At 39.1% G+C, this 19,092-nt stretch overlaps 1 protein-coding gene across 1 annotated transcript in view; it reads right to left on the reverse strand.

The window, feature by feature from the left end:
- SDK1 (sidekick cell adhesion molecule 1) overlaps positions 1 to 19,092 on the reverse strand; it is a 416,654-nt gene that overhangs the window by 118,637 nt on the left and 278,925 nt on the right. The window contains exons 14-16 of the mRNA XM_074918870.1: positions 10,824 to 10,960; positions 3,990 to 4,137; positions 3,000 to 3,140 (exon numbers count right to left, since the gene is read on the reverse strand). Coding sequence (XP_074774971.1) covers positions 3,000 to 3,140; positions 3,990 to 4,137; positions 10,824 to 10,960 — 426 coding nt within the window. The remainder of the gene's footprint in view (positions 1 to 2,999; positions 3,141 to 3,989; positions 4,138 to 10,823; positions 10,961 to 19,092) is intronic.

Below are 19,092 nucleotides of genomic sequence, written 5' to 3' on the forward strand. Positions count from 1 at the left end.
CAGGAGAAGGGCTATACCAAATATGGATAAGCAGTCAATCCTGACAAACTTTCTGCTGAGACATGGGAAGCTGAAACACTGAATAAATTTTCCCATGCAAAAACTGTACTGCAAAAAACAGAGCCCTTTTGATGTGTCTCTTCAGGCCAAGAAACTCTGGAAAAGAACTAAATTATAGAAAACAAACAAAAACCTTGCAAATCTGTGAATGTGAATAATACTGTTTGTTTTCCTTCCTTTAGGAAAATGATACAACGGATGCTTACAATATGCTAATTCACAAAAAAATCGGAAAAACAGAGGCCAAGTAAGGGGCAGAAGGCATTACTATTCCACGAAAAAGACAAATATGGAAACATTTGTATTTTTATTCAACACACAGCATTTATATGCTCTTATTCATCTTTCGCTTCACAGTAATCACCAAAAGCTTACTGACACAGAACAATTTCATTGGCATCTTACAGTCCAACTTTAAATTCATCTAAGTTAAATTGGTGCAATTTCTACAACTAGACAACTTTGTAAGATTTTTAGAACAAAATCTATGGCTGAAATACACAAAGAGATCAGTTCTTAATCACTGATAACCCCTCCGTTTTCTGCAGAGGAGCTGCTTGGCTGACCATATTTTGGCATATTTAATATTTGTAATGCTACACTGGTGTGATTCCATTTATGAAATACAAACAGAAATATAGACATGTCAGCCCTCGGCTGAGTTTACTGAATGTCTTGATCTTTCTCTACTTTATGCAATATCTACCTTGTTCTTTCTTTAGTCTCCAGTGAAGGGTGTATGTTTCCTGGCAAAGTCAATTCTTTGTGCAGCAATGTTTTGTCTCACACCTAGCAGACAAGCTGTAGAGTGCTCCTGTGATTTAATCTATTATGCTGTTAACATGGCAGTCCTCTAAATGCAATACTACCAGTGAGAAAAAGGGCAGAGGAAGGAAGCCAGTTCAGAAATGTCATGTCTTCATGATTTTTCTCACTATGGGCTTTGATGCATAGTCCATATGACTTGTGCAGTGCACCTTCACTTTTAAAGATCAGGTGTTCCGTCAATTTAGTATCTTGCATATCTTGAGCACTGGGTCTCTGAGATGCACAGTGGTTTTCATTTTGTTATATCCCAAATTCTACTAGAAATCAGTGCAGGAAGACTTTTCTTCAGTTCACATTGCTGTGACCCCACAGTTTGTCTTGGAAGAACAGCATGGTTTATTACCTGGGTCAGTTGTGCTTTTATAAAATAATCTTAAATTCCTGTCTAATAAATGGTTTCTCTGCTCTGTAGTCAAGACAAAGCATGTAGACATCAAAAATGTTCACAGATTGAGCATAATGAGTATGATCACCCTCTATTAAAATGGAAAGACATGTTGCAGCGAGGACAGGGATCAATTATGCTGATAGATGTTGTAGAAATACTTAAGTTAAACGTTATCGAAAACAGTATATGGAGAAAACAGAACAGATTGCCATAAGTAAGAGGCTATGGGATTGCTTTCTCAGGAGGCTTAATGATGAGAATGGGTAAGCCTCATAGGGAATGGCTAAGGGATTAATCCTATCATTGAGTTGACCAGTTTGAAGGAAAGAACTGTACAAGCAACTTGTGCAAATTAGGTGCCCAAGTCTCATGACGAGATTCTAGCTATAGACAGAAGTTAAAACACCTTTTCCCACCTGTCACTGATGACTGGCACAGCTTTCAAACTGAGTCCAGCTCTTAAAACTGCAGGCACTTACACAAGTGTCTCACCACCGTAATAGGCTCTGTGCAGGTGACAGGGAGATTAACAGACTTCAGCTCTGCCTGAAGAGAAAAGGAACTTTCCAGCACTATTTTGGGAGCTCACCAATACTCTTAACATCACAGAAGCATTTCCATCCATGCCAGCAAAAGTAGGAGCGCAGCATGAACAGGATGTTGGCATTTAAACTGCAGAATTTAGTTATCTTTTAGCAGGTCCGGAGGACACTGTATTAAAAATGTCAGCAGCCTGCCTACAATAGATTGTAACCATCACTTGGAAATATGTCAGTGGTGGTGCAATGCTTGGGAGTTTCCTACAAGAACTCTGGTTTAGATAGTGCCTCCCTTACTAAAGTTACAGCCCTAGCTGTCTGCTAGCACTGCAGGAATATGTAGGATGACAAATCAGCAAGGAAGCTGTAGCTGAATTGGGTGGGAGTGAATAACTGAGTCTCAAAAAATTACAAAAGTGAAATGCTCTGCAAAGTTTCTCAGTGTGGCAGCACCCTCTCCAACACAACAAATCCTCTGTAAGGAGAAAGACTGGATATATTCAAGGATTCCCAGTTACCTGCCTGAATCTGATTCTTGTTAATAAATACAGATGAGGCTGAAAGTATCTTACTGAATTGAAAGATTCTCAAAACCAAATCAAGATCTCCCATAAAGCATCTGACTGGTCATTCCCTGTCTACATTTTGTTTGGCACAAAACTGAAGTTTACTGATTCTATTCTTGCTCTTCCATAGTGCAGGAGCCCTCTTGTGTCTTTGATAAATTTAATTAACCTTTCTAGTAGGAGGCTGAGATTGTAATAAGCAAATATATGCTTGCAATACGTAGGCTGCACTTTACCAACTTCCCATGTGAACATCTTTAGCACTTGGTGCTTTACTTCACTTTGAAAATGGAAAAAAGCTATCGGGATGTTGAAAGTCTCCACAGGGAGCTAGTCTACTTCAGCAGTCCATTCGGAGTAGCTAACAGAGACCTCATCTTGCTCACTCTCTAGTATAGACAGGCTAGAATTAAAGTGCCTGCACCCCTGTGGCCACTTGAACAGAGGTGTTTCCTCACCTGTAATAAACCAGGGCAGCCACAGCATTTGTAAATAACGACTAATATATTTAATGGAATTAGAAATAGTTTTTAATACACTCTTAAGTCACACGATTATGAATTCCCTCATGCACACATGGAGCTGTCTCCAAGACTTTCCAGGTTAGGAATTACTTACCTTAGGATGTACCCATGAAGAACTCCGTTATGTTCACTCTCGGGAGGAGGTTGCCACTGGACCATGATAGACTGATTGGTGCGCCCACTGGCCACTATGTTTTTAGGTGGGGCACTGGGGGGCTCCTCAGGTAGCATCAACCTAAGTACAAAAGAATGTGATGGAGGTGGGTGTTAAAATAAATGATAGATGACATTTCTATTTCATGTATCCACTCCATGTGAACCAGATTCTTTTATCAATGTCTGATGACTAGAAAGAAATATAACGCTGATCCAACTGCTGAAGACATGCATGAAATAGTTACAACAAATCAACATAATAGGAAATCAGTTAACCAAGCAACAAGACAGACAGCTGAGGTAACCTTATTCTCTCTGAATCACCCAGGCTGCTACAACTCTTTAAAAAGATTACAAGCCTGAATGAGTTAGAGCTCAGGTCCAGTGTCTGTGACTCCTTCCAAATTGTTTCTTTCAGCTCTTTCAATATTTTTCATATCAAACTCCTACATTTTGAAAAAGCTGTTTAGAGTTCAGCTGTTCTGCAATTCAAGCTCACAGCAAGCTTTGGTTCATAGAAGAAGGGGGGTTGCATTTCAAAATAAATTTGATGAAGCCATCCTTCTATGTCGCATCTGGGTGAACTCCAGAAGTGACATTGCAGTGATTGGGTGAATGCTGTACTCCTTCCCGGGCTAGCACAAGAGCAAAAAAATATATCCAAGATTCTGCTCAACTGATACTCTGAAAACATGAGGGTACCTCTCCCATCGTGTACTGATAATCCCGCATCTCCTAATTGCCATTATCACCAATTACAGACAGCTGCAGAGCACTCTCCAGAGGCCTGGGTAATTCTAACTGCTCCGTTCCCCAATTATTGTGCAAAAGATAACTTTTATTCATTCACAAACAATCAGCAGTTTTTTCCTCCCAGTACTTCTAGGTTACTGTACCTTTAGTACACAGATATTTCTTTTTACTGTACCTGCTGGTCTCAGAGCTGTACTGGCCCTTTCCCACCTGGTTAACCGCACACACCCTGAACTGGTAGGTTCGGGCTGGAGTTAGTCCACTCACAGTGACACCGGTCATCTTTGGGTCGAGATTTGATAGGTGAACCTTCCAGGGAGAATCTGTTGGAATAATTTACATGTGAAAAAAGATGGAAGTGCCTGTTAAAAGCCCTGCAGAAGTGAGAAAACGCCTCTGACTGCTCAGAGTTCTTTGTGCTTGTTTTCCTCAGAGGAACTTTGGGAAGAAGTTTCTTTTCAGCCAAAGAAACCTTCCTGTCAGCCCACACGGTTATGCAGATTGCACATTTGTCTACTGGAAAGTGATGCTGCACATGTCATGGCATAATAAATAAAAACTATATTCATTAACATTTTAATAAAAGAGGAAACAAACATGATAAAGACAGATGGGCTGTGTATTTCACAACCCATCTGTTTGGCAGGCCATTACAACACCACACCCATGAGTGGCTCTGGTGGAAGGACTGTAATGAAATTCACAGTCAGTTTGGAATATCTTCCTACCCAGCTTGCAAGCAGGTGTAGAAGCGTGACTGTCTCTGCCAAATCAGCCCTTTGCTGTAAGACCTGAGAAAGCTTCTGTTGCAGATTCTACATGTCTGCATTTTTTTTTTTCTAGATAGTATATGGCATTCAGTCTAATCATTTCCTAGGAAGATTCCCTGGTATAAACAGTCCTGGCAGCACCATAAAACCCTCATTGTCAGTTCACATACTTGACATACCGAGCTCCTCTGATGCCCAAATTACATTTTCAAGTTTTCAGAGGTCAGAAATGACACAGGCTGAAAATTAAATATCCTGACTTCTCTTCTTCATAGCCTGGTGTCACATATTCTCCCTGAAGTCATGACTGAAATAGGGCGAGGTGACATTTGGTCTGCGTTGCAACAGTACAGCAATGGAATCAGCCAGTTTAAAGATTTGTTCAGTTTTTAAATAATACCAGCTGTTTTCATGCTCCCTGCTCAAAATTACTAACACTTCTGGAAATTACTGAGGAGCTAGCTGTAGATTTTGGCAACATAACTGTGTATGTTGCTCATCAGAAGTGCACTGTGGCTCCTGGCAGGTCACCTAGACGTCTGCCTGAAAATGAAGATGAGATGTCCCAAATGTGGAAGGCTGCTAAACTTCACACCAAGATGTAAACCACTAATTTAGTGCTTTTTTGGCAGATTCCTTAGCAAGTTTAAGTCCTCTAGGGTGTGATGCCAGTTGGGCTATGAACACTGAATCTTTGAATTACTCAAAATATATTTAATCCTGTAACAGCTTTCCAAGAACAAAGCCTTTTTAACAGGAAAACTGACACAACAGAATACTGGGAATGCTGGAGAGGGACATTTGCACAGCAGTCAAGTTCTGTCCTCGCCAGCTGTTGATGATGCAGTCACTTCAGCTGCAAGGTCTTGATGGTAATTCATCTTAACTGAATGTTCAACTTCTTTTAGAAAAACCTTAGAGGAAGCACACCTATTCTATCTAGAAAAACATTGGTTAGGAGGTTTTTTTGCACCTTAGTTCCTTCTGAATTTTATCAACCTTCTCTTGAGACTTCACAAACAACTCTTCACCTTGTTACAGCCAGAAAACACAACAACAAATCAAGGTAAACTGAAGTTAAGGTATGGCTGACAATACATTGCCTGAAGCATCTTCCCGAGGAAAATGGAAGAGCAGACACCAACAAGAGTGAAACACACTTGTATGAGCTACTTGGGTAGTGGTCCATTTCCTAGAGCATTTTGTTTGTTTACTGATAGTGTAAACACCACCTGAGAGTGCTTAACCCAAGCAGCTCAATGTAGTGAGCAGTTTGATTCAACAACAGGGCCTATTAATCTCTTCAGCACCTTGGGGCTTTGCTCTGTTTATATGCTGCATCTGTAGAATACTTTATTAATTCTTTTTCCTCTCCTGGTGGAAGATAAAAGATCTGGCAGGAAGAGAGATTAAACTGAAAACTAATATAAACAAAGCCTATTCATCTCCTGGGCACTCTGATTCCTAAAGGAAAGTGGTTTGGGGAGGATTTGTTCGCTCTTGGAGCAGTGGATACAGTGAGAGTGCAGAGTATCTTTAAAATTTAAATGTCAAGTCTTTTTTTTGACAATCAATAAACTAAACATTTCAAAAGCCCGTTCTCCCTCCTTAAACACACAATAAACCCCAGAATTGTACAGAAGCTTCTTTTACTGTATAGAAAAGCAATTCTGACATCGAAAACATGCCATAAAATTTTCAGTGCTGACTCTCTTTGCCAGGGATGACTGTCACTCTCCTGTCCCAAGAAGTCTGGAGAAGCTCCATGGTGACAAAAGACTTGCCAGGTCAAACTATTAAATAAGCCTCTGTTAGATTGAACAGACTGTGCTAATCCTTCATTTACCTTAAGCTGCCCAGAATGTACTCTGGGCTTTGCCTGCTTACTCTTCCACTGTAATCGCTACTGTCTGAAAAACTTCCATGTTTAGCTGTCTACTGTCTTAAGGATATTAGGTATTTTGAATTAACTCTGATTACCTCTCCAAGTAAATTTATTGGAAGCAAAGGATCTTACAGACTACTCTCTAGTTTACAATGTGATTTGGGGGTTTTCAGAAATTACTTTTATTCTGCCAAGAATTTTTGCATGCACCTGTGATACATTTAATAAAAATGGCTACTCACCAAGAGACATTTCTTCTATATTTCATGCATTCATATTAATTCATGCATTAATTGCAAATCCCCCCCAAATAATTTCTAATATGATATTATAGATTAGATCTATTGCAGAAAGCTGATTTTCGCTGGTTTGGAGTATGTTTCATGTCCTTCCTTCTCCAGGGGGTTTCACATAGAAATTCACATAGTATTGGAATCTGCTGTACTGCTGGAGTTTACTGAATTCATCTTTCAAATCTTTGTGATAATACGATATTGCAAAATGTTCAAATAAAAATTGAATGGTTCATCTTTTGTTTGGTACGATTTCAACAAGGTCTACCAACGGCCTGAGAAAAAGTATCTTTTAACACTATTGTATACAGATCTGAGTCACAGTTATAATAAACAACGCAGTTTTACTTTGATTATTGCAAAGATTTATCAATGTGTTCAATTTTTATCATTTGAATATTACTACCAAATTCAGGATGACAATTCATAGGCTTTAACTTAAGCATGTATAGATGCTTTTCATAGGAGCTTTTATTATCTCCTTATTGGCACAATGTGATTAATCTGAGTTATATCGTTACATCACACAACACAGATATCCCAGAATACAATAAAACAAAAGCGGGCTTTTATCTTAATTGTACTCAGCAGAATTCTTTAAGTATTAATTCATTTCTTCAGTTAAAAGACCATTCAGAATATTTTTTGATAAATCCCTGAAATCTAAGCCTCTTTGGAATAAGATAAGCATAACCCCTTTCCTTCTAAATCCATGAAGATACTTCATTGGAATTCCTAGGTATATTGCAACAGGGCTAAACAAGTCATGAAACACCCAAAAATTGTACGAGAGCAAACGACAGCAATGCATGGTACTATTTATTCAAAAATCCTATTTCAAATTAAGGTTCACTTTTCTGGCTGTGTGGGCAGGAATACTTAATGACTGTGTTTCCCTGGAACTGTGTTCTTCAAATTAGATTATAAATTTGCCCCCAAATGTTTAAGGCCATATGCCTCAAGTCACCCACAGACATGGTCTACTGTGAATACTTGTAATTTGAGAATCATTGCATTGTGCCAAATACATTCGTTTTAAAAATTAGGTGACTAGTCGTTCATATTTCCAGCAATTTATGTGCACGATCTGCCACTGTTTTTTTTCCTCTAATTAAAATAAAGTTTTTATATCTCTTTACTGAATTGATATTAATGAAAAGGAGTTCTAATCCATGCCAGGTGGAGTGACACGCCTCTCCCTAATGCAGCTAGTAATTAGTCCCCTGAAATTTATGCTCATTATTTTGAACCCTCTTCAGCTATTTCTCTGAAACAGATACTGTTATTATGTATTCATTTATGGTACCTGCTTCAAAACGTACAATGGATCCTAAAGCTATTAGAAAATTATTCAAAGCAAAACAGCTAAAAAAATGAACAAAACTAGGTTACATTTTGGCAACTGTGACTGCAAAGCAAACCCCACGTATTAAAACTCCACAGAACTAAGAACAAAGTCTGTGGTGCAGCTTTGCTAACTGGAAAAGACATCACAATTCTGATGTCCCTCCCTAACCTTTATATGTATGAAAGCAAACAGGGATCAGGATATTAAGTAAATTGCACTGCTGCTGACAGCGAGCGCTGCAGAGGCAAGCAGATGAGCTCACGGAGGGCATACACTGACTCCCTGACAGCTGCTCTTTCTGCAGTACAAACAGGACCATCAGAAAACCTGAAAGAAAATTTTCTTTGAAAAGCAAAGAGAGATCCTGCACAGTTGCAGCAGACAAAACTATACCTACACGAGATCAAATGTCAGCTTCGTTCACAAACATCGCTTGGGATGGGTGGCAACAAAGGAAAGATGGTGTTTTCCAGAGGAGAAGGAGGTCTGGAGAAACTAAATATTAACACTACTGAGATCAAAATAACTCTGAAAAGCAAACACTTCAAGAAAATAAAAACCAAAACAAGACAGTGACAATATACAGACATTAAAGTCAGCTTTACAACCAAAGTCACTGTTGACATTGTTCTACTATTCAGTTGGCATCTCTAAAGCTGAACAATAATATATGAAATGAGAGAAGACAGCAATAGTGGAATATTCAAGGGTTTAGATTCTTCTCTGTTCTACTTCTGTGAGTAGCCATTAAGACATTGTACATAAAAGCAAATTAAAGATTAAGATGAAAACTGAAAGGGCAGCAAGATGTAGACTATTTCTGGGAGTTAAGAAGCTCAGTTCACAACAAACCTGGTCTGTGTTTGGTTTTTTGCACCTGCAAGTTTGCTGAAGTACCAATGATTTGTGATAATAAGGCTCAGTGGTAGATTGCAATGCCATCAGCCAAAATTACCGGCTATATCACAGAGTGAGCAAGGGTTCACAGGATCCTGTGGAGTTCTGAGGGACTGTCTGCATGATTTCTGGAGAGCTGCTGTTGATTTTTGCTGAGTCGTCTACAAATTTCAGTGAATGAATTATAGGATTTTCAGAACGATGGCACATTTACTCTATTCCTATGCTAGAACAAAGCATCCTTGCTAGAAAGGCACTTTAAGACCTTTCAGAATTCTCCTGGCACCGAGTGCACTGCCTTTTCTTTTAGTGTCTCTTCTCAATCAATGCAGCCCGGCACGGGACCCAAGAGCATACGTTCTGCCAGCTCTCTGCTGTCTCTATGTAAATACAGCTCTAGTACCTTTGCATCATGTTCCCAGACTGGGACTTCATTAGCTTGTCATTGTCAAAGCCACGGGGAAACATGAAACACAAGGTTAAGGTCCTCAGGTGAAAGAATGGGTAAGGAAAAGCAAAAAGGCAGCTACCGGACTGTAGTCAACAGGAGGGGAAGGAGAGTGAAAATGAAAAAGAAGGTGGTGATAAAAACATAGAGAGGGAGGCGAGTGCAGAACGGTGAATTTTCTCAGTCGTTTGTGCAAAAAGATCAAGTCTTTGCTCAAAAAGAACTGTTTTAAGGACAACAGTCCTGGGCTCGACTTGGGATTTCTGCTAGGATTAGAAAACTGCACTTTGCTTAACAGATGCCAAGATCATCAGTTCTGGGACCTCCACATTTGAAATGTTATGCACTCCAGCCTGCAAAGCAAAAGGGTTATATGTGATCTGAAGCTCATATTTTATCTCAAGCTCTCTGTGTGGCGAAACAAAATGCTATTCGCTAGATAATCAGAAATCAGGACTGTTTCACATTCAGTTATGCAGTGGCTAATTTCCACTTGTCAGAAAAAGCGATGCTCTTAATTTTTTCATCAAGAATCAATTGTTAGGCTTGGATTTCCAGCTCCTAGGGTGATAGCGATTAGAAAGTATTGCCAAGGTGACCGATTTCCATATAACCTCATCTTTCCATCAGCTCCTAAAGAGGCATTAGCAATGTCCCTGAATAACCTTGCAGACTGAGAGCCACAAAGGACCAGACATACAGCATGAAAAAACTGTGAGAAGTGGCAATTCACAATGAGCAGTTTTGTAACCCATGAAGATATTTGGCTATCTTACAGTTAAGCATCCTCAACCACCTACTTAAAAGGAGGGTGTAAAATGATAACCTAGGGAAAGCAGAGAAAATATATGAACCCATATACAGATAACTCCTATTAGATACTCTATGTAGTAACTCCTATTAACAACCAAGTTTGTTCTTCTGACAGACCATCAGTTCCTTATATTATCATCCTGCTTGGATTTTTCAGGTGAAATTTGGGCTCTGAATGTATCAAGCTATCTGTAAAACCAGAGCAAAAGACAACAATGGGAAGAAATAAAAAATGACTACTGCTATTTTATGGATGTTGAATAGAAGCATTGAGGAATGAGTTGTTGTGCCTCAAGTCTGGCTGACAATGCTGGATGGAGGTGGAACTAAAGCTTTCCTGTATAACATTTCCATCTCCTCAGGCCTCTTTTCGTTGTTTAACTCTTCCAATGTGTGAATAGTTGTGTGTAAAACTCAGGGCTTGCCCTTTGTGCACACTGTCGCTCGTTTAACAAACAGTAACATTTTGTTAGTAGCTCCAATAAAAGATGAGTCTGAAAGAAAGCTGAATAATTAAGAAGAACATGAAGTTGAACCAGATTTGGCTTTACTCACTGTTCTCAGAGAGCTCGACCATGTAGTATAGAACAGGGCTGTTTCCATCAAAGGGGCGCACCCAGGAGAGCATCACACTGCGGCTGTATGAGGAATTTAGAGTGGCCAGAAGATTCTGAGGGGAATGAGGGAGCTCACTGTTAAGAAAAAGAGAAATGGAGGAAAAACAGCACAGAAAAATCAATCTACATTTCATTCAGCTACAGTCTTACAGGCAGTTAAAGGCACACGAGATCAGACTCATATGATGATAGATGTAAAACTACCAGCAGCTATTGTACAATTAAATAAATGAAAGACATCTCTAAATTCTTCACAATTTTATCCTATTTGGAAAAAAAAAAATAAAAATGCTGAAAGTCCCAAGGCTGATGCTTAGAACAGCTAATGGAAATGTTGCTAAATGTGGAAAAAAGCCAATTTTCATAGTGTTTTTGATTGAGACAAGTTGGTCAATAAATTTCCTCTCTCACTTTTTTCCCCTTCTTATGGTGATGTCCTAGCAATGTGACAGCAGTAATACATATAAACAGTAAAACACATGGGAGATATGATTTAACATGGAATTTTTCATACTCAAGGAAGCAGAAGACATTGACACTATCCATACAGAGCTACTAATCAAAATTACCATATGTATTCTTAGGCTACAGAACAGCTTGATTTACTCGCGGATTCAGGCTTATCCTGTCATGGGTAGAATCTTTCCTTCCTATAATAAGGATTTTTTTGGAAGCACCCAACCAGAAAATGTAGTGAAAATGCCTGCAGAAACCCCATGGAAATACAAAATGACACATTAAAAAACAAAAATAAAACAGCAGCTCAATTAAAACGCGTAATTTCTCTACATAAAGGCAATTTGTGGGAAAACATTTCATTTGTACTCATTGGCTGAAAGTGAGAGGCTGCATGGTGCAATGAGAAAACTAAATTCTGCTTCATCTCTTAAATGCTGCTCTGTATTAAGTGATAAGAGCCCTTCAGCCATTATACTTGAGCCTGATATCTGCTCTTTATCATCCTGGTTCCTAAGGAGGACAAGGATCTCTGAGCGAAGGAAAAGCAAGGAAGACCAGTTTTCTACCCATTCAATCTCCTGCTCCTCCCCAGGAAAGCTGAGAGCAACCCTTCCTCAGCAAGTACCACTGCTAATCTGCTCCGGCCAGAGCAGAAAGCCACAAGGGTACTTCACATGCTTAATTTAAAAACAGTAATTTCTGGTTGTAATGGATCATGCTACTGAAGGCTTACAGTTATTTAAAAACCGCAGCCCCTCAGCCACTCAGAAAAGTAAATAGAGACTCTGGCTTTAAGCCAGAACAATAAATGTGTCCTGGATTTGGGTTTCTGCTGAAAGATTGAGGAACATATGGAGAGCGAGACAATAGTTTTATTATTTTTCTGTTAAAACTACGAAGGCTTTTGTTTACATGTTTACGATGGCTACACCCTGTTGAGTTAGCCCCCCCAAAAAAGGTTGCTGAAAACGCTAAAGAGTGTTAAGAAAAACACACAGATAATGAGACAACACAAGTGGAAGACACTTATCTACCCAACTCTCTCTAGGCTAGAAGGGTTGATGTTTCCTAAGGCTAAACCTGAGTCTTGTCTCGTCTCATTTGACTTTAAACGCCTAACCAAATTAGCAGCATGGTGACCCCAGGCTCTTTTTGTAGTAAACATGGAATGACACCTCAGGGTGTAATTCCGATCTTAACTTCATCAAATCACTTGCTCAAGATGACTTGATTAAGAGGAGTTTAGGCTGACTATATTCTCCCTTAGAGCTGGGCATGCACCAACCAGGCTCCAGATTTCTGATGCACAGGCAGCTAAGACATGGTTAGTTTTGGGCTAGAAGAAATGTAAGGCACAGGAAAGAGTATGTATGGGCCCAGTGGAAGCAGATCTTAAAACAGAGCACTGCAAAATTTTGGATAAACAAGTTTAGGGAAGTTTAGGGACCTGGAAACACAGTAGGAGGGCAGCTGGCCTGCAAGACAAATGGCAGAATAAGCCTGTCATTTGAGAAGTGTGGAGTGGGTGGTTAAGATATGTCTGTTTACCCAGGGACTACAGGAGTGTGTTACTTAATTTTGAATGAAACATAAAATTAAGATAAACATTAAACGTCCACTACAATTTATCATTATGTCCTAAGCAAGCTGGTTGGAAAAGTGGTTTTGTGATTAAGCTGGCAAAGGAAATTACCAAAGGAAAGAGAGTGAAACATCTTGTGACATGGCTCACAGAAGTCCCAGTCCCCACTTCATTTATCACCAGGCCCTGTGGGGAAGAGCTCAGAGATGGGCTGTGGCTTCAGCTTCTTCCAGAAGATGATAGTCACAAAGGGAGCAATGTAGCAGGGATGGCTGAGGGGGAGCTCACAGCAAACTTATCTCTGTGTAACTAGTTTTCTGGGAGCTAAATAAACACTCCTGGTATATATTAATGATATTTTCAGGGTGTGCATTTGCTAATCTTGTTTCCCCATACATTCAGAAGGGCTGAATTAACAGTTCGTTTGAGGACAGAGGCTACATGTCTAAGAAAGACTTTACAGCTCAGAAACTTTTTCTCAATGTACAAGTCTCAGAAGACTTTTGGAGGAGAGGGAACATTTCCTTTTTCATGATTCTTAAAGCACAAACTGAGTTTATTGCTTATGATTTGGGTTTAGTTGATTATTCTTAGATTGACACAAAATGGTAATCAGTCAGCAGCACGAAGGAAATGGGCACTTTTTGTTCAGACAGAGATCGAGTAGCATGAGCTGCAGCCACGATACAGTACACCTATCTCCACTAATATCATATTCTTTAGCCATATGTGTCCACACTGAACAGCAACAGATGGTGCTTGCAGATTTAAATCCCTCAAGGCAGACATAACAAGTGCCTAAGAAACACACCTGGACAGAAATAAATATTTAAAACTACAAAGACATTTCAGCACAGAAGTGTACTTCTCTCTTTGTGGTATACAAAAGCAGAGATTAATAAATAGTAATTCATACTCTAGCAAGCACTTACACTTTGTCTCCTTCTCATTTGCTACCACATACTGTGTGGAATGGATGATAAATGAGACCTGTACCACCATCATGAATATTCACGTTCCCAAAAGAGATAATTGCTTCTTTTTTCCCTTTAAGAGCGTTACTTTTCCTTGCGGCTAACATCCAAGAAATCATTGCAGGGAATGGTAATGTCAACCCTTCTTCAGGATGAGAAGGACCTCAGACTAGAAATGCTCAACTGCTGATAGGCCAAGAAACTAGATGAGGTTTAGGACACAGGGCACAGAGAACAGCCCTTGATTGGACACTAGAAGTTTAATTCCAACACTATTATTATCTTTCTTTTGTTCACTGAAGGCCAAAACAGAAAATATGTGAAGGTTTTTCAATATAGGATATGTTAAGACCTCACTCCTCTAATGCTGAAGAATTGCATGGAGGCAAGTTTTCCATAACTTACTTTGTATGATAGAAAAAATATGTATATGGCCACTTTAAAATCTGTAATTGATAGATAAGCCCAGGGTTAATGGCATAGCCACCAAGGTGACCTGAGGGGACTCTGACAAAGCAATTAAACCAGCAGATTTGTAGGAAAAGAACATGAAGTCATTGTGACAATCTAGGAGAGAAATATTAGCCAGTTGCAGATGATACATGTTCAAAACAGAAACCCTAATGTTTTGAGTCAGCTCATCACTGCCAGAGGGCAGCTGAAAAATTCACTCAGCAAACACATAGAGTATTTTATAAAATTAGCTAAAAGCAGACTATTTGCTGAGGGAAATAAACCAGACATGGTTTGGAGAGATTTCTGAGAAAAATGGTCCAACAGCAGGTAATTAGAGAGACTGTGACTGAAGAGGGGATTACTAAAAAGTCAAGGGAGATTAAATAAGTTTTCTTGTCAGTTTATAAAAAGCCCTGCTCCTATTTCATAAATGATTTCCTAAATCAGGTCCACCATGCAAGTTTTACTCAAGAGCAGGTGGTTCATCTGCTAGACCCGATAACATGGTATGAAGTTGAGGCAGGAAACCTAACAAAGTGTTCAGCCCTGATGGCTTTGCTCATAAAAGTTTATCATGTTTTAAATTAAGAAACATGTCATCTGTTGCTCAGGACTTCCCAATTTCTCTTGCAAAAGAATCATTTCCAATTTCTAAACACAGGAAGGATTTCTTGCAAGGCATCCAGCAGTTTTGAGGCTTTTTGTCTCTCGCAGGCCTATAATGAGGTAGATTTTTGAAATTAAAATGTCAAGTCCTAGAGTGCACAGATTTATTTCATATTGGTGGTCACCATACGCTCAAATCTACAGACGACTTGGGAAAGGCTTTTGAATTTTGTACTTTTTTCTAAAAACACCTACATTTCTGGTATACCTTCAATGATGAACAGACAAAAATGTACTTCTAAGAGTATTTCTGGGTGGTATTTCTCTTTTGAGTATCAAGTGCATTTAGACTCAGCACTGAACCTTACTTCTTGGATGACATCTAAATAGAGAGCTTGGAAAAAATAAATAGAAACTTTCTTTCTAGTGAGGAAGGAATAATGTATTTTAAAGTTGGACGTCCTTCTTGTTTACGCTCCCTGCAGAAAGGAAAAGAGAAGGACTATTGGAACCAAGGGATATGGGATTCATATGAAGATAAGTTTGTAATGAGACATCTTTTTGATTTGTTACTCTGCATTGGTCTTACTGATTTTAATTTTTAGTAATCAAGCTGTTTTTTAATGGGATATATTGGGAAGAAATTGGAGGAAGTAGCAATTAAAACGCTCTATTAAAAAGGTTATCAAAATTCACATATAAATGATTGACAAAGGCAATACTGTTCATTCTTGGCAACCTACTGGGTTTTATTATGAGTGGTTAGCTCCCCTCTCCTGCTTTTGAAGAAGACAGAACAATAATAGTTCTTTCTCTGGTGAAAGAGAACTGAAAGAAGATGAACTTGCTGCCAGGAATAAATTGTCTATTTTTGTACTACATTGTCCTCCCCAAATTTTTGCATAGAGAAAGAGCCTAAAAGATTTTCCTATATGTTGTGACATAACAGAGGCTTGTACAGGACTTTGATTTTCCAACAATGCAGCATTACCATACGTCTCAGTCACATTCATACAACAAAGAGATTCTTTAGTATGGACTGCAGACAGGCTGATATTAAGCAGCAGGTATCATCAGGAATAGATAGTGGTAAGTCTGCATATTTTATATATACTGAGAATCCTCAGGATGCTTTGAGCTGAAATCAGCACAGTTTTCAGTCAGGTGAGTGATACATTGTGATAACTCAGCTTATGCAGCTTTAGGAACAAGCGTTTTTTCCTGTATATGTATTTCAGCGTGGTATTTACAGGACTATAAAAGCAAGCTAAATGAAGCCGGGATGTTTCAGAACATACGATTATTTTCAGGATCAAATCCAATGACTTGGAGGAATGCACAAGAAGCACAAGCTCATCATCAAAAGACCTGCAAATGTTTCTGCATTTGCAGTTGAGAAGCTCTGCTAGGAGAGGAAAAAAAAAAAAAAGTACAAAATTAAAATCTATCTCTTGCAAAAGAGAAACATCACTCGCAAATGTTTTACCTCGTGCAAATCAAATCAAGTGATGTACATGAAGAATAAACACATTTAGAAGGAAGACAAATGAATGAATAGAGTATCTTGACTAGCAATTAGTTTCTGTGCCCAAGTACCATCAGTACAAAATTGATGAGCAAGGTAACCTTTGGCTGCACTTTAGCAAGTTCTTCATTAGTTTTCTGGCTTTCCTTTTCAAATATTTTATTTCTTCATAGACATGCTGAGAAAAATTATCCATCCTGCTTGCACCACCAATGTATACCATGCTGTGTTATATTCTTCTAGCAAGAAACAGTACCTTCTTCCCCAAGCCCACCTTCCAATAAGGGAAAACAAAGGAAGAAGTTTTCTTTCCTACTTTTCACAGATTAGAAAACCAGACCACTCAGATTAAATAACTGAAGGTCACCCTGAAGGTCGACGGTTTTGAATTGAATCAGTTTGAATAGAAATCAGTAACAAACTTATTTGTGCCTTTGGTAATTTCTCTTGACATGGCTAGAGGTAGAGGAGGGGCATGCTGGTCCGTGGGGGAAAAAAAGGTGGTGAGACAATTGGAGTTGTCAGATGAAGCTAGGTAAGCTATGATATTATCTGTTGGTAGACTGCTCCAGTCTGCAATTGGTTGATAGGCCTCCTCCGAACATTTGTCTGACATTAATGCTACTCAAGGCGCTGAAGTGTAAGTGCTCATCGATGGGAATGTACATGCCCTGTTTGTTAATGTTCTGCACAAGAGAATTATCTGGGAGAATAGGGAATGTTATAGATCTGTCATTTGTATACGAGCTAGAATTTAATTTAAGCTTTACTTCAGACATTTTCTTTTCACATATTTTCTTCTTCATTTCACTTCTGTTGTATCATGAATCTCTATTTCTCACAGATTTGTGCTGCTGAGCCAAATGATAATGATGAAAGCTGCAAAGGAATGCAATGGTTTTTGGCATTATTGCTCTACCTGCAACACTACTTTGAAATAAAATGTCACAATTCAAGGTATGATTGAATGACTTATTAGTTACTGAAGTCCTCTAAAAGAGTGAGTCTGATATATGTCTTTAATTCCTCCAGGAAAAACGGGCAATAGTCAATCAGCAACAGAACATCAGAGGAATCAGAGATACAGGATTAAGAGCCAGTCCCAGCGCAGGAAGAGCCAGCCAACACAACTGGAACAAGCTGGGGTGCAAGAAAGACAGCTTCAGCAATGTACAAAAGATGTGCCTCTCCCAGCTAACTTCTAGCCTGAATTTTATGGAGTATAAAACTGTTCCTCACCGGTCGATGGGGAACTGCAAGTAAATACATCCACTGTGCTGTACTGGGTTGCATAGGGCATCTTTTGCTATTAATACTAAGAAATGGTCAGACTGCTGAAGTGTTTAGCATGTATTTACAGCTTTGCTTCAAAGTCCGGATTTTAAGATTCTTCTCAGTCTTTACTCCATAATTTTGTGCCCTCCATTCAAAACCGCCTCAGAGAAAAGCAAGTATGGTTATATAGTAGCAATATATTTTTGAATTGTCTTCTGCTCTTGGATTGAAACCAGCAGTAAAATGCACTCCGGGAGGAGAGCTGAGGAGTGCTTAATTAGAGAAAGAATATATGACCGCTCTCTGAAACGGGCATCTGATCTAGCCTTGGCACTGGCAGAATAATGCTGTATCAAACAGCTCTCTGCATACCAAATCTCAGAGGTGAACTCATTACACTGCCAACAGCAGAAGTTGCCATCTTCTCAGAGAGATCAGGCATGACCAGCAGAAACAGATGCAATTTTAGTTAAATTAAAGCATGTGGCACTACTCAAATAAATGAAAAAAAAAAAAAAAGTCTACATAAAACATTACCTTCTTATTCATTTGATCTGCTCTACACATGTACCATACCCACAGTTGTTGCTTTTAGTGATAAAAATAAAATGGAAGTGCACTTCACCCCAGTGGAATGACAGAAGTAGAAAATATGGAACTCCATAATGACATTTTTGTAATCCTTTTTCAGAACTGAACTGCACTTTAAACATTTTCTTGTTTTTATTTTTAAAGATACTTAGGAATAAAGAAAGGGATACGTAATTATATTTTTCCCCTGGAAAACTATGCATAAAAACAATGCAAGACTAAGCAATGCCTGTCCAGGGACCAGCTATTTTGACATATGTTTAATAGAGAAAAAGTACTAAAAGGAGGAAAATATTTTCTTATAACCTTGGCATCTCAGTGTAGCACCTGGGCTTTATGGGAAAGCCCTACAGCATGGGATGACAGAAGGATTCAGGTTGGAATGGAACTCAGGAGGTCTCTGGTCCAACCTCCTGCTCGAAGCAGGGTCAGCCATGAGATCAGACCAGTTTATTCAGTCTGGTCTTGAAAATAGGAGACGGTATTCCAAATGTAGACTAATACATGTCAAATAAAAGGAGGTAATCATGTCCATCAATCTACTATGCTTGTGTTAACACAGCCCAGGATGCTGTTAGCCTTTTTTGTTGCCAGGGCACACAGCTGGCTCATGTTCAACTGCAGTCAACTGAGATCCCCAGGTTCTTTCCAGCAGAACTGCTCCCAGTCAGTCAGTGCCCAGACTGTATTACTGCAGAAGGTTATTCCTTCCCAGATGCAGACATTGCATTTGTCCGTG

The sequence above is a fragment of the Athene noctua genome, chromosome 15, assembly GCF_965140245.1.
Source record: "Athene noctua chromosome 15, bAthNoc1.hap1.1, whole genome shotgun sequence".
Lineage (NCBI taxonomy): Eukaryota > Metazoa > Chordata > Aves > Strigiformes > Strigidae > Athene > Athene noctua.